Source organism: Sander vitreus, chromosome 5 (assembly GCF_031162955.1).
Source record: "Sander vitreus isolate 19-12246 chromosome 5, sanVit1, whole genome shotgun sequence".
NCBI classification, from domain to species: Eukaryota; Metazoa; Chordata; class Actinopteri; order Perciformes; family Percidae; genus Sander; species Sander vitreus.
Genome location: NC_135859.1, coordinates 22,683,606 through 22,699,524, shown reverse-complemented (window position 1 = coordinate 22,699,524; position 15,919 = coordinate 22,683,606). Strand labels below are relative to the sequence as shown.

The 15,919-nt window shown below is 40.6% G+C and overlaps 1 protein-coding gene across 1 annotated transcript; it reads left to right on the top strand.

Annotated features, from left to right (window-relative positions):
- The first annotated feature begins 10,024 nt into the window (after window positions 1-10,024).
- On the top strand, window positions 10,025-14,385 carry LOC144518390 (sesquipedalian-1-like). Its single transcript, XM_078251042.1, has 3 exons — window positions 10,025-10,241; window positions 10,783-10,893; window positions 11,712-14,385. Exon 3 carries the CDS (start codon window positions 11,743-11,745, stop codon window positions 12,646-12,648), a length of 906 nt encoding a protein of 301 aa, XP_078107168.1. The 5' UTR covers window positions 10,025-10,241; window positions 10,783-10,893; window positions 11,712-11,742; the 3' UTR covers window positions 12,649-14,385.
- Window positions 14,386-15,919: the final 1,534 nt, after the last annotated feature.

Genomic DNA, 15,919 nt, shown 5'->3' with positions numbered 1-15,919 from the left:
TTCATTATGATCATTGAAAATGAAAATGTTATGAGGAAAACATTAAACAAAATGAAAGCTGAATAACTGTAATGTTATTGCCAGAGGCATTTCATCTGTAATGGACATACTATAAGCAAAGTTCATTAGAATAGAAACTAGACATGACCTACATTGCCAAACATCAGAGCATTCAAAAGTAAATCCGGTGCACATAGGGCATGGATTCTGGCTCGTCTTGGTGCTTCTTTATCAGTGGCAAGTGAGTGGGCTTGTGTATGTGTCCGTGTCAAAATGTGTGTGCACACTCATATGAATACATTTTAATGGTAAATAGATACTTGCGCATGTGTTTTAATGTGTATGAGAGTGCAAAAAGGCATGCATGAGAACATGCAGCCATGTGTGTGAGAAAGTGTCAAAGGACTTGAGATGGTTCAGTGCAATACAGAAAGCTTTGGGGTTGAAGCAAACTTAATGTGAGGATTTCACGCTGCTTTGGAGATTGTTAAAAGTTAGAGGCATCAGCTGCACCTTACTCAGGAGAGGTACACAATATCTCAACAACAGGATAAGATTTGAAAGAGCCACAATGATCCAGATGTGGTCCTCTGCTCAATGAACCACTCCACACTTGACTAAGAAACGCTGGGGAAAAATGGCCCTTTGCTGCATGTCGTTGCCTTTCTCTCTCCCCTTTCATGTCTTCATCTGTCCTGTCGAATAAAGGCCTAAAATGCCTAAATAAATATTTTAAAAAATAAAAATAAAACTATTTAAGGAGAAACAAGAGGTTAGGTGACTGTCTTTTCACAAGAGGGAAGGCTTTTTAATCTATGGAGGACAATGTGCCAGACGCTTCAGTCCTATTAACTTTGATGACTTGTGTCTGTGTCTGGGGGCTTGTGTGTGGGCAATGATACCTTGGTATATTTTTATTTTGCTCTACAAGAAGTGGCTGTTGGTGCTGTCAAGTGGCTCTCCTCTGTGCAGTCAGATATTCACACTAATGTGTTTCCTCTTTTTTCCTCTGCAGGGCCATACGAGTGGAAGGGATGCTTGTTTCATACACTGATCGACCCTGGTTGATCAGGGCGAGAGGAGCCAGGGCTGAGGCCAAGCATCAACCTTTTTTTCTTTTTTACATATATCACTAATGGCTCTTAATCACCAGGAGATCATCTAGACAAATTCATACTTTTACTTTTGAGCACTGAACAACCTCCAGGCACAGTTGTTCCAGGGCAATGCTGCTGTGAAACTGGGGAAATAGGGAGGGCAGTCACTTTATCTACATGTAAGTGTATACAGATCGATGGATTTATAGTTGTGGAGGTGATATTTTTCGTACATAGAAATAGTTGAATTAAAGATTAGAATGCTGCTGAAACTCTATCATCAAAAGTAAAGTGCAAGTTTAGATGAAGAGGTACAACATGGGGTGAAATGATGCCAGTATTTGATTGATGTCTACACAGACATTTGTTGTGTGCATACTCAGATGGAAATCAATAGCTCCACTCAACCGATGGAATTTGCTTTTTAAGAATTGTAATTGTTTGTGTCTGGAGAGCCCGACAAGTCTGCCTGTGAGCAAAACACTGCTGGACTGCAGATAAGGACAACATATTATTATGTCAGCATGTGACATATGCTCAATCATAGACAGGTTGGAAAGGGTGGAAATGAATGAAGATGTGGTCACTGATCTGTGTCCAGAGATTATCCATTGTCCATTGTATATCAGAAGCTATGTGCTCAACTCGTGTCATGACAAAATAACATGCAGAGATACAGTATAGTGCCATAGTTACAGCTTTAAAGGATCCTTGAAGAAGTAATAATTTGCATCAAATGTTCTTTGTATACAAAAATACATGTACATGTTTGATATCTATATATTTCAGGCATTTTTCTACAGAGACTTTAACATTTAAAGAGATAATATTTTTTATATTGTGTTGGATGACTGAGAGGTACTTTGACGAAAGCTGACATTCCCTCGAGGTATGTGTTTTTCAGCAGGGCATAGAGGATGAGTTATTTATATATAGCAACAGGATGGTGTTTGTATGGATGAAAAAAGTGCTTCAGTAATATCACTTCAAGAAACTTTACAGAAGGGGCTGTATTGTGAGAAAGGTGGAGAAGATTAATGGCGTAAACCAAATACCTAGTTGTGCTTTATCAGACAGGAGGCATGGGGCTGAATGAATGAAAGCATGACTGACTCTTCACTTTGTCCTGCCATCACTGTGTTTTTCTATGCATTTCTGTGGAGAGGCTGTATGTTGGTGGGTCCAATATGCAGGGTGCTCTGCTCTCCATAACACAGAGTTAAGAAGTAGTCCCTCACATTTACTCATATGATGTCCATCAGGTTATTTCTGCAGCCACTATAAACCTGACAAATGTTCTGTTTATCACATTGCTTAGGCCAATGACATACTTAGTAATTAAATAATAATAATAAAGTGTATTCATATAGCCAGAAGATTATGAAGTACTTTACAAGGACAAACTGAAAAATAAAGAGAATAAAAGGGAAGAATAGGAAACACATTTTCATAGGCCATTTTTGAATAATACAATTGTGGGAATTGTAGAGCAACAACACAGCCTCTCTCCATATTCAGACTGGAGACACCACAAATAAACTCCACCTCTTTGTTCTCACTGGACACAGAGACTGAATTCATGATCAAACTCTGGATCAATCAAGAATCAGTTTAAAAAAATGATTGGAATGTCTCAAAAAGCTGTCGGTGATATTTTGTTGCGTGTCCACAAACTGTTGGAAAAAAAACTTGTGAGAAGTAAACACTTTACACATAATGTTGGTGTGTCTGTGTATATTTTATGGACTGAACAATAACTTCAAGTGCAGAAATGGTTGATTTTTATCTCTGTATTCTTTATTACGTATATAAGCTGTGTTGTTGCAAATTAATCTTGTAGAGTGTCAAGGCTCTGTGAACTGGGAGTCAAATAGAGGAAATTAAACCGGCTACAAGAGCATCACCCTTAATCAAAGTTACCAAAAAGCAGTATGAGCAAACGTTTCAGAGAGAGAAACACATTAAATGGCAACAGCAGCTGCATCAGTTACTTGAAGATTAAACGCCATGGCCCGACGGAGGTCAGCGTCAGAGGAAATGCCGAAAATGGCTGACAAAGGGTTGGGGGGGATAATGTGACCATAGGCTCTGCTCATGGTGTCAAAAATGCTCACCCAGAAGGTTGTACATTTGGGGCAAGACCAGAACATATGAGTATGGTTGGCGGGAGACTGGTTACACCTGTTACAAGCATCCCGGATAGTGGGGAATATTTTGGACAGTTTCACGTTTGTATAGTGGACTTTATGAAGGACCTTGCCATGATGAGCACATATGGAGGAAGAGTGAACCATAGCCAGAGCAAGGTCCCATCGTTGGTCCGTAATAGTCATGATCAGATCGCTCTCCCATGCAGCTTTTGTCAAAGTACGAGTGTTCGTGGAGGCTGAGCAGAGGCGCAACTACCCAGTGTCAGAGGGGTATGCAGCAATAATTTTGGCACCCCCCCCCCCCCCCCCCACACACACACAAAAAAAAAACTATATAAATAAATAAATAAGTGTGCCGGACCTCATCATGTATGGGCTTTAAATAATAAAGGTTTACTTTAAAGTATATCAGCCACTGTAGGCCTACCATAATTATAAATAATGATATGGTGTATATATATATAGGGCTCAACATTAACGGTTGCCCGGTTGCCCTTGGCAACAAAATTGTGACAAGTGGCAATCTAATCATCACCCCTGGTTGCCCCCGTGGCAACCACATTATTGTAGCCCACTTTTTTCTTGTACTTTATTTTCATTACAATAAATAAATCATCATTGATGGCATTCAAGCATATGCGTTGCGGATGTTTAAATTTGCGTTCTTCTTTGTTTACTATGTCCCCGCTGTCAGACATAGGCTAATTGTTATATTTTCCATCTCTGTCTGCACTATTTTTTCCCCAAAAAGGACACAGTGAATCGGTTGGTCAGAACAGAACTTCAAACCATACTGGACATTTAGTTTTGTGCGGTCTAACCAATAGAACTCCTACCTGCAGTGGCGTAACGAGCCAACACCGGGCCCCTAAGCAGGATTAGCAAGGCGGGCCCCCCTACTACAGCACGTGATGACGGCGCAATGTCCACGAGTAGGCTACCATCAATAGGACAGGATAGGATCATAGAGACACAGCATATAAGAGATGAGATGACTGACAAAATCAGGAGTAGCCTACGCGCACCACAACAACAACAACAACAAAAACACTAGTGAATGCTACCCATAACACATAAGGGCAGTCCCTCCAGGATTTCGTGGCAATTTTTTTTTAGATTGTTGCGGCCCAAAATGCCTGATTTTGCAATAGAAGTTGCGATGAGTGAAAATTGCAAAAAAAGTTTTTCATATAGTTCTTTAAAAAAAAAAAGGAAACTTGTTTTGGGGAGAATAATAATTATTACTATTAATTAATTACTCTGGGCTGAGATTTCCTAGGAACCTTACCAAAAAGGCTCAGGATGCTGCAAATGTTGGTATAATATGAAAATGGCTGGTGGATTTAAGACAAAAAGTAATAATTTATTGAATGAATCAAATAAAAAAAAAAAACGAGTGTAGCTGTCCTCAATTTAGGTCATCCTGTACGTCTCATCTCCGGTTTTTCCTGCATCCACCGTGTGTGATTTTGTGTGTGTGTGTGTGTGTGTGTGTGTGTGTGTGTGTGTGTGTGTGTGTGTGTGTGTGTGTGTCAGTCGTGGGGGGAACTCAGCAGCCCCGCCCGCTGCAGAGATCAGACAGAATGTAAACAGCAGCAGCTTTCAGTGACTTTAGAGTGAAAAAACGTTACAGCGTACATTGATGTTAAAATGTTTACAGGTTGGCAGGACGGTCTGAAATGTTCTGCACGGTCTTTCGTTGTACGTTTTGTTGGTAAATGTGAGATTCGAGTCACACACGTGAAGAGAACGGTCTCTGAAACAAGGAAATTAATTTGACCCATTCTCACTCTCGCTTGGTCAGTGGCCAAATGCGATAGGCTGTCAATCAATATCTTCCAGTCACGCGGGCCCCTGATTGGTCTGGGCCCGTAAGCGCCGCTTACCCTGCTTACCGATAGTTACGCGTCTACCAACCTGATGTCATCAATGGTGTCATCTCAACTTGATGCCATCGCCGACCTCATGTCTGTCTCATTCACTCCTTGCCTGTGTTCTTCTCCACTAAGACATATTGTCAAACAAACGTAATAGATTTTCCATATTAATAATATTAAGAAATGAATCTGTTGGTATCAAGTGGCTCCCCCTACACTTCCACCTAATGTTAGACCTACCTGTTGCCTTCCCCTGTCTTTCCTGATCCACCATCCTCACACCTGAATGAAATTAACTCACTGTTAAATATAGCAGCCTAAATTCAATTCTTAAATCAGCCTAGTGATGGCATCAGATAAGACAATTATTATGCAGTAAGGTTGTGCTGCTGTTGAAATTACATTCACATTTTGGATTTTAAAAAGTACAAATATAGAGAGCCACTTAGCACAGACCTTTAAAGATAGAGAGAGATGTGACCCTCTAATTACAGCTTCCATGTCACCCAACAGATGTGACTATAGCCTGAATATCTGACAACACAGCTAACATGAACAGCTAATGGTAAAACAAAATCTATTAATGATTCCATGGTAAACCAGAGTTATTGCATAAGTTATGTTTTCCAGTATTCTTGTCATTTATTGTGCATGCTACCTTATATTTACCAGTTGTTATTTTACATTAATAAAATTAAGCTATGTCATGCATGGGATTGGTACCATAGGGTTTAACCAAAATCTAAATGTAGCTATCAGCAACATTGGTTTGCATTAAGCATAAACCCCACTTTAGCTGCTAATGTTAGCAAACACTTGCTAATCTGAGAACACATCCACATTTGGTAGCAAAACTATGCATGATTCCATGGTAAACCAGAGTTATTGCATTAGTTGTGTTTTCCAGATTCTTGTCATTTATTCTATTCATGCTACCTTATATTTTCCAGTTTTCAGCTCAGCAACCTCGGTTTTGCATATTCTAAGCTAGCCGTAAACCCCCATTTGGTTGCTACATTCCCAGTGTTAGCAAATGCTAGCTAGTCTGTTAACATGAATATTTGCAAGCCTCCAAGCACAGATGTCACACTTTAAATCCTACCTGTTGCCTTCGTAGACAGTATATAAGAATGGACCAACAGATCCCGTTGCTCTGGACGGAGACCAGTGAATGCCATTAGAAGCACTTTTCCAGTGAGCGCTGAGCGTTACTGCGCAGCCTCCAACTGAGAGAGACGACGTAAATGTGACGTGAGCAACCTGTCTGAAAGTTGTAAGTCTTCTGGTAGCTGTGCCAAGAGAAATCTCAATCATTCCCAATCTTGCAGAGACGGAGAGCGTAGGTATATGTAAGAAGATAACATGGACACAGGCTAATTATTGCTAACTAAAATGCTAGTTAACATTAGTAATTAAACTTAAACAGCTAATGTAAGTCGAAACTGTCTGCGAGCTTCTCCTGTACTATACGGTAATTCCTCTACTATGCGACAGTAAGTCCCGTGGTTATGACACAATCGTTAGCCTATTTTTACAAAAACGTCTGCTATGGAGCCATAACGTGAGGTACAAGGTAATGGAGCCTTTTATACATTGTCGTGTTTCTTTAGAAATAAACAATGGACAAATAAAGTCTTTAAACGCTTCAGATGTAAAGTTATTTGCTGTCAAAGTTACGTCAAAATGAATGGCAGTCAATGGAATGCTAACGCGGGGGTGAGTGCTTATTAGCATAAAAATGGCGCCATAGGAGGTTCGGGTTGTGAAGAGAAGCTTACCCCCTTGGTTGCCTTTCACCATCCACTAATTTAGCTGCTCTATCTCCTCTTCCCTCTTTATTTTTCTATTTTCAGCCCCCGACAGCTTTATTGCTTTATCCATCTTTTTCCATAGACAACAACTCACTACTCGTACCTGCTCGGTCAGCGCTCACGGTGCCCTCCCCTCCCACTTCTGTGTCAAAATTCTATGATGGAATTTTATGAGATAGGGCGCCTACTCTAGCCTGTTAGTCCTCTAAACAGGCTAGAGTAGGCGCCCCATTTCCTCATAACATTTCCTCATGCTATATAACATTGAGGAAATGCAGAAAGGATTTAGAAATGCACAACAGCAGCTACATATAGAAAATACCAAAAAAATAATTTTTTTTAAAATAATTTTTTACCATTGCTTTGGCACCCCCATGGTGCTGTACCCCTATGCGCCGCTTATAGCGCATACCCACTTTTTGCACCACTGAGGCCGAGCATAGAGAATCGCACAATACAGACCAACTTACGGTTGGGGTCTATCGCCAGGAGGGAAGTCAGTCAGGGTTTCGGGGGGGCGGTTTGTAAAGTGAGGCAATGTCTTCTTGACAAAGTCTCTTAATATGGAAAAAGCTAAAGAGGTGTGACTTCGGCAAACCATAAAGTGAAGAGAGCTCTGTGAAGGACGCAAATATGCCATCCTTGTATAGGTCCTTGATACTGACGATGCCATTACTGTGCCAGGCCCTAAATGCCAGGTTTGAACTTGAGGGTGTAAAGACATCGTTTTTAAGCAGTGGGGTCAAGACGGAAGGGCCCGGTAAGCCAAAGTTTTTCCTAACCTGACTCCAGATCTTAAGCGAGAGGGATACAATCGGGCATGCGCCTATAGATGTTGAGGGCAAAGGGAGTTGGGAGCAGAGGACCGACCGCAGTGGAAGGTGTGAGCTCGCCCTCTCCAAATGTACCCAGACAGGTAGTGAGGCGCAGTCGTCGCTCATCCAGTATAAGAGTTTTTGCAAGTTAGCTGCCCAGTAATATTGTCTGAAGTTAGGGAGTGCCAGACCCCCCTCAGTCTTTGGGTACTGTAATATCGCCAAACATGTCCATTGCCTTGTACAGGTACCCCCACTCGACCCTGTCGAAGGCCTTTTCAGTGTCGAGGGACACCACAATTTCTGGGATATCATTACTTGACGAGTGGATGATGTTAAGTAGGCGTCTAGTGTTGTGTGAAGACTGTCGGCCAGGCATGAACCCTGTCTGATTTGAGAGAATTTTGAGGTCCAACAAGAGAATATTTGGCCATTTTAGCTTAAAAAATTATTAATATATCATGAATTTTCTGTATAGACTAATCAATTAATCGTTTAAGCTCTTCAACTACAGTATAAGTAAAAAATGTCAGTCCTTTTCCACCGATGCATATTTTGCTGTAAGGTGGTTCTGTTATATTCCAGTCCTTGATCAATATCAAATTCAATATTAATCTATATCTAATTATCGGGAGTTTTAATCAGTTGGAAATCAAGTCAAACGTATGATGGACAAAGACATTCAAGGTATATAATGTTGAATAGATATAATAATAAAAAAGTCATAATCAGACATTTAATTGAGACGGAATAATTTTCACAATATTTATAATATTATATATATATAGGCTTTGCCAGACGAAGCCCCCATTGTCAGGGTCCATACCATACTGTATACAGGTGCTGGTCATATAATTAGAATATCATGAAAAAGTTGATTTATTTCAGTAATTCCATTCAAAAAGTGAAAGTAATGTATACATTCATTCCACACAGACTGATATAATTCAAGTGTTTATTTCTTTTAATTTTGATGATTATAACTGACTACTAATGAAAACCCCAAATTCAGTATCTCAGAAAATTAGAATATTACTTAAGACCAATACAAAAAAAGGATTTTTAGAATTGTTGGCCAACTGAAAACTATGAACATGAAAAGTATGAGCATGTACAGCACTCAATACTTAGTTGGGGCTCCTTTTGCCTGAATTACTGCAGTAATGCGGCATGGCATGGAGTGGATCAGTCTGTGGCACTGCTCAGGTGTTATGAGAGCCCAGGTTGCTCTGATAGTGGCCTTCAGCTCTTCTGCATTGTTGGGTCTGGTGTATCGCAGCTTCCTCTTCACAATACCCCATAGATTTTCTATAGGGTTAAGGTCAGGCGAGTTTGCTGGCCAATTAAGAACAGGGATACCATGGTCCTTAAACCAGGCACTGGTAGCTTTGGCACTGTGTGCAGGTGCCAAGTCCTGTTGGAAAATGAAATCTGCATCTCCATAAGGAATGCGACAGCTGAAACCCATGTCTTGCATACGTCTGTGCGTGATGGTTCTTGAAGCTCTGACTCCAGCTGCAGTCCACTCTTTGTGAATCACCCCCACATTTTTTAATGGGTTTTGTTTCACAATGCTCTCCAGGGTGCGGTTATCCCTATTGCTTGTATACTTTTTTCTACCACATCTTTTCCTTCCCTTAGCCTCTCTATTAATGTGCTTGGACACAGAGCTCTGTGAACAGCCAGCCTCTTTAGCAATGACCTTTTGTGTCTTGCCCTCCTTGTGCAAGGTGTCAATGGTCATCTTTTGGACAGCTGTCAAGTCAGCAGTCTTCCCCATGATTGTGTAGCCTACAGAACTAGACTGAGGGACAATTTAAAGGCCTTTGCAGGTATTTTGAGTTAATTAGCTGATTAGAGTGTGGCACCGGGTGTCTTCAATATTGAACCTTTTCACAATATTCTAATTTTCTGAGATACTGAATTTGGGGTTTTCATTAGTTGTCAGTTCTAATCATCAAAAGTAAAAGAAATAAACACTTGAAATATATCAGTCTGTGTGGAATGAATGTATACATTATACAAGTTTCACTTTTTGAATGGAATTACTGAAATAAATCAACTTTTTCATGATATTCTAATTATATGACCAGCACCTGTATGCAGGTAAAGCCGGATCCGGTAGCAGATGTCTAAATGCCAACTTTCCAAGGGCAAAGACTGGGTGCGCATGTTTTAAGTCACCGCTCATCCAGATGACGAGAGATTCACAGCAGGAAAGTTGTAATGACGATCCCGCCCAGTCTGTTGCGAGTGGATAGTGTCATTCAAAGGATACCCAGGAGAAGAAGAAGGCTACTCCCCGTCGTCACGACAGTCTCCTTCCGTAGGTTATCTGCGGCACTGTCCACTCGCCATACCCACCACACGAAACGTGCCTCCTCCCTGTCGGTGACGTGCTCGGGAAGAAAACGGAAAGAAGAAAGAGCGATAAAGGGGAAAAATAAACAACGAGGAGATCGTCTGCCTGAGGAGACGTCTTTATCTGCAGGTAATAAAAAGCTAACCTAGATAGATACTGCCATACACATGTGAGTTTAACTAACTCACAGTGTATAAGTGCAAGCTAGTGCTTAGCTGGAAATGCTGACGCTAGATGCTCATTTGTATTCACTCAATAGGCTATGCGTTAGCTAGTTGACAAGAACAGATACTTTTCAGTCAGTGTTCATTTATAGTTGTGTCCCTGTGATCTGAATTCCCGCAAAGTGCTGATGTGTCAAAAGCTTGTGACCAACCCCACTAGCCAACCAGCACCGATTGAGACTGAATCATTCGTCCAAGCACGATTATGCTAGCAGAGGTGGAAAAAACAACTGTGTACTAAAACAATGTTAGCCTCTCATGTCTGAAACAAACTGGACGACGGACATTCACTTGTCTTTTCCACTCGGAAGAAACCAGCAAGACTACGATCTTGTCTAATGTAGTCTCACATTGCCAGGCCTATCGCCACAGCGCTGCGGAGTAATGTAACTTGCAGTTGTGGAGTGCAAATATATAAGTGTGTAACGCCTTTTGTATTTTTACAGCCTTAATTTGGAGAGACCGAAAAAGACAAAACAAGATGGAGACATGTCAAGTTATTAGCTCCAGGTGTGATAGGAGGACAGTGGATTTCAGCAGACTATGAGTTTAAACACGTAAGTAAAAACATACCTTACTTTAATAAATGACAGCATTTTGGTCCAGTCAGGTTCAAAGTCTGCAGCAATAACAACAACAACAACACCGAATGTCAAAGCTACAAGACAAACAAAGTAGGTATTCTAAGTAAGGTGATAAATGAAGTTACATCAGTGTCCAGCCTTACTTTAACTTCTTAACAGATTCAAATTGGATTAGTTGTTGTTTACACAAAGGGAAGGTCTGAGCCCTAGTCCACAGTTGAACATGTGATTAGAGCATATAATACAACAGTTTCTCCCTGTTGTAATAAGTCGGCCTACATTTGCAGTGGGTCAGGTAAAAGCTGTATTTCTCCTACACTACACAATAGGTTTCCTGTGGCAGCACTATGTCTGAGGTTATATCTGTGCACCTTTAGTCTATGTCGTGCACCTGACATGTGAAAGTGAAAGAACAGTGTTGTGATGAGGGCTAGCAGAATGCCTCAGTGGGGAGGAGAACAGAAAATGTCGGTTGAAGTCTCATTAACAAACATCTGCCACTCTAAAGTTCCCAGTAGTAAAACACTTTTTGTTCTGACTTTGACCTCCTTTTAACAAGAGAAGAACAAATAGACTAGTTGCCTAGTGAACATAAAACATCTCACATCCTTATTATATCATTTCAATAAACCACCAGTCATGTAGCACTGAGCGCTACAGTCAAGGCAAGAGTCAGCAAAGAGAGCAGGTTTGTCTTTCATCTGCTGCAGACTGACTCTTGTGACATCCTTCAATATGGACTAATCATTTTAACTTTGGGGGTGACCCTCTGTCTTTACAATGTTCTTTAGATAAATAAAGAATCTACTAAGGAAAAGAAGGATGAAGCTGAACGAACGCAGCGTGGCGCACTACGCCACCTGTGACTCCCCCCCAGACAAGACGGGCTTCCTGTTCAAAAAGGGTGAGCGCAACACTGCGTATCACCGCCGCTGGTTTGTGCTGAAGGGTAACATGCTCTTCTACTTTGAGGAGCGCGACAGCCGAGAGCCCATCGGTGTCATCGTCCTTGAAGGATGCACCGTAGAGCTTTGCGAGTCAGCCGAGGAGTTTGCCTTCGCCATCAAGTTTGACTGTGCCAAAGCGCGGGTGTACAAGATGGCTGCCGAGAACCAAGCAGCCATGGAGTCATGGGTGAAAGCGTTGTCAAGGGCCAGCTTTGACTACATGAGGCTGGTGGTGAAGGAGCTGGAGAGGCAGCTGGAGGAGATCCAGGAGGCTGCAGGAGGTGGCTGTGTCGGGGCTGGAGTTGGAGGCCTGCAAGGCAGGCCTAAGTTGTCCTCCAGGCGAAACCAGGTGGTGGCACGGTCTAGGTCTGGAGCATCCTCTTCTTCATCATCTTCATCTTCCATATCGTCATCATCAAGTGCCTCTCCCATGGCAGGCCCCTTCCCTGCCCAAAAGAGCCTCCAGGATGAGGTGCAGCTCATCTCTGATTGTTCCAAGGAGAATGGAGTTGCATGGAGTAAACCGCCAGCTGCCTTTGCTAACGGCTTTGTTGAGGGAGCGTCTTCCTGTGTGGCCTGGGAAGCGTGCACAGACTCTGGGAATAACACTGTAATTGGTTATGGGGCTGACGGGATGAGGGCTCCACCAGTGCCACCCAGGAGAAGAGGAGCCTCTCTGGAAAGCCCCGTCTCCCCTGGCACTGGCTGCTTCTCCAAACTCCATGACTGGTACGGCAGAGAGGTGGAGGAACTGAGAGTGCAGTGGCTCCAGAGCCAGTAAAGTAATGGATTATCTTCTTTTTCCACATTTTTATCATTCCTTCCTTCCTGATCATTCTGCAATGTTAAACCCTTTTGAACTCAACAAACAGGGCACAAAACGTATTTGCAAATTGCAGTCTTATCACCTATTAAAAAAAGACAAATACTGATTTAAGAATGATTCCAGATCCTGTCTGGCACAGGGGAATCAATCTGTCTTCAGCATCAACACTATCCATTGCACAATCCAATACAAAATATGCTCTTTTCCACAGTTTTTTTTTATGTCATTTGCCATGGACAATTAAAATCAGTGTTTTTGTTATATGCAAATGAAATAAAGAAGGCCACATACTGTAAATAACGATCTGAAGACATTGCACAAAACAAATCCACATGGATCAGGTTGCTACTGTATAGTGACACGTTATCCACGGCTTACAAAGGTGAATGTAACAGGAGCTGTATGATTGATGGAAAAAAAATGATAAAAGCCATTTGTACAGTTAAAGATGTTTTTTATAAGCTAATGTCAAGGGCACCAGGACAATAACAGCATGTTTAAAAATAAATTCCTGTAAACTCTGGATAAGAAGTGTTGGGGCAAAACTAGTCCAGTTCCTCCTCCCTACTCCCAGCAGGGCACATCCCTCCCCAGAGACCCTTGTGGTTGCCAAGGTCAGAACATCCTGTCGCCAGTGTCTGGGGACCACGGTGGGAGCTGGATGTCTCGCTCAGAGCAACACACTGGTATTTTTAGCCCTTGTTAGCCAGCAGCCAGATGATGCTGTGTCACAAGAGTGTTTGTCACTTAGTTTTCTTTTGACTCTTCTTGAACTTACAGGACGTTAACACTTGTCATTGTAATTCTGTGACAATTTCCTATCATACAATCAAGTCATCTTAATTTCATCATACTGTTTGTTTGTTACAGCTGATTAACGTGAATGTTACTGAATGAGTCTAACTGTTAGAGGCCTATACTTTATTTAAACATCTAACCTCTTGGTTTGTATATTAATATTTTACTCTTCCATGTTGGAAATTAATACCAGCAGTTTGCAAAATAGGCCTTTTTAAAACATTTACATTTATAATTCTATATCCAATCACATAGCCGTTTACGTTTTAGTTTTATATGTGCCTTATGTTATATTTATTAACTGTTATTGCACTTGCAATCACTACCATACTTTCTTTCTTTCTTTCTTTGCTAAGGCTCATGTTGTTGCAATCACTTTTTGACAATGGCTCGGTTTCTTCAGTCGGCATCATTCCTGTTCTACACTTGGCTTGTACAGTGTGGATTGTGTGGTTGTTGTTTTTAAACAGCTGCATCAGGGTGGTATGCTTTTGATAAGCATTAACTAAAATGATTGTTGTTGTACCAATTTTATTAACTCCAGAAGAGCATTACTGTAATTACAGATGACGATAGTCTTTTTTTTTTTTTTAACAATGATATTTAAAGGTAAATGTGATTGTGTCAAATCAACCATATAAATGATCATCTTTATTCGAGAGTGCCAAATGAGGAATGCAACATAAATGCACAATTATTAAATTGTCACGTGTTTCTTTTTCAATTGACTTCCACGATTGTAGTACACATTTTCAATGTTATAGTACACAATATGAGTATTATTTTAAATGACCAATAATATTTAACATATTGTTCTGACATGGTACCCTAAAAAAGATGATTGTTAAAAAACATTTGTTGTAAACCATTCAATAAACAGTGTCATTAATGTTATGTTGTGAACAGTTTTCTGTGATCATATCTGCTGATCTGAGCCCTTTTTAGTTTTCTTTATAATAAAGTATTGGCAAGATATTTTTAGTCTACAGTATGGCTGCTTTAGGCATTTTTTTTCTTCTTTCATTATTACAGTCCTTGCAGTATGGTTGGTAGTATAGAACAAGTATTCAGATATTTTACTCAAGTAAAAGGAGCAATGCTACACAGTAGAATACTGTTTCAAGTAAAAGTTATGCATTCAAAATCTTACTTAAAGCTATAGTGCGTAGTTTCTGTCGCCCCTATGAGGAATTCTAAGTAATCACAACAACACTTATCGGTGCATCCACGTGATACAAGCCTTCTGTGATCGTGCACGCGCCCCCCACCCCTCCTCCACGCAGTTGCAAATAGCCAAGGAGGACACGGAGGATTAAAAAAAACATGATAGACTCTTCAGAAGAGGTAATTATCTTCACTCGAGCTTCTGCGCGGGAAAGTCACCAGATGACACAATCTTCTGAACATAGCCATACTGAGAAATACAGATGGAGTTGTGTGGAACTTAAGTCTTAATTAGCTTTGTAGCAACTCATTTGGCAATGGCTTGAATGTAACAGACGTTCATTAATATCAAAAAGTTACGCACTAAAGCTTTAAGTAAAAGTAAAATAAGCACGAGTATCAAAATATACTTAAAGTAACAAAAGTAAAAGTACTCGTTATGTAGAATGGCCCATTTGAGTACTGTATTATAATTATTTATACATTATGTGTAAGTGACACTAACGTTGCAGCTGGTAAAGGTGGGGCTAATATAAACTACTTTATATATTGAGGGATATCCTAATCCATACATAAATCATAATGTAGTTGATCTATATTTTGGATGAATAATACAAATCTGTAAAGTAACTAGTAACTCAAGTTGTCAAATAAACGTAGCGGAGTAAAAAGTACAATATTTGCCTCTTAAATGTAGTATAAAGTAGCATAAAATAGAAAATACTCGAGTAAATTACCTCAAAATTACTTACTTGTACTTAAGTAAATGTACTTAACATTCCACCACTGATGATGGGTCCCCTAAATGTATGCCTGTTGGCCTCATGCTCACCACACACATTCTTGGTGCTATTCAGCCTAAAGCTCACCGAGTGGCGCTGTGCAACAATTTCAGACTGTCGTCTTTAAATTACTGCTTTACACTTGGGGAACAAGTGAATATAAATAACCGTCTGGTCACAGAAACCAGCGGACTCTTGAGTCTCCAGAGAAGAAAAAAAAAACTTTTTCTAATAGATAGACTATACGTGTTTTAATTTTTCCTGACGTAAGCAATTCAAAGGCAAAAATACAGAAAGATAAAGGTGACGCTTTACTTTTCCTTGCAGGCTCGTGTGGTGTATTTAGTTGCACTAACAGCAAAAAGTGTCGCACTAACTCAGTTTAAGTCGATAAAAATGCTCTTCCAATCCGCGTTAGCTCTGTTATGCTCCATCAGTTTAAGGAGTATTGTAAAAAGAGTTATCATAATACGAATTAAGTA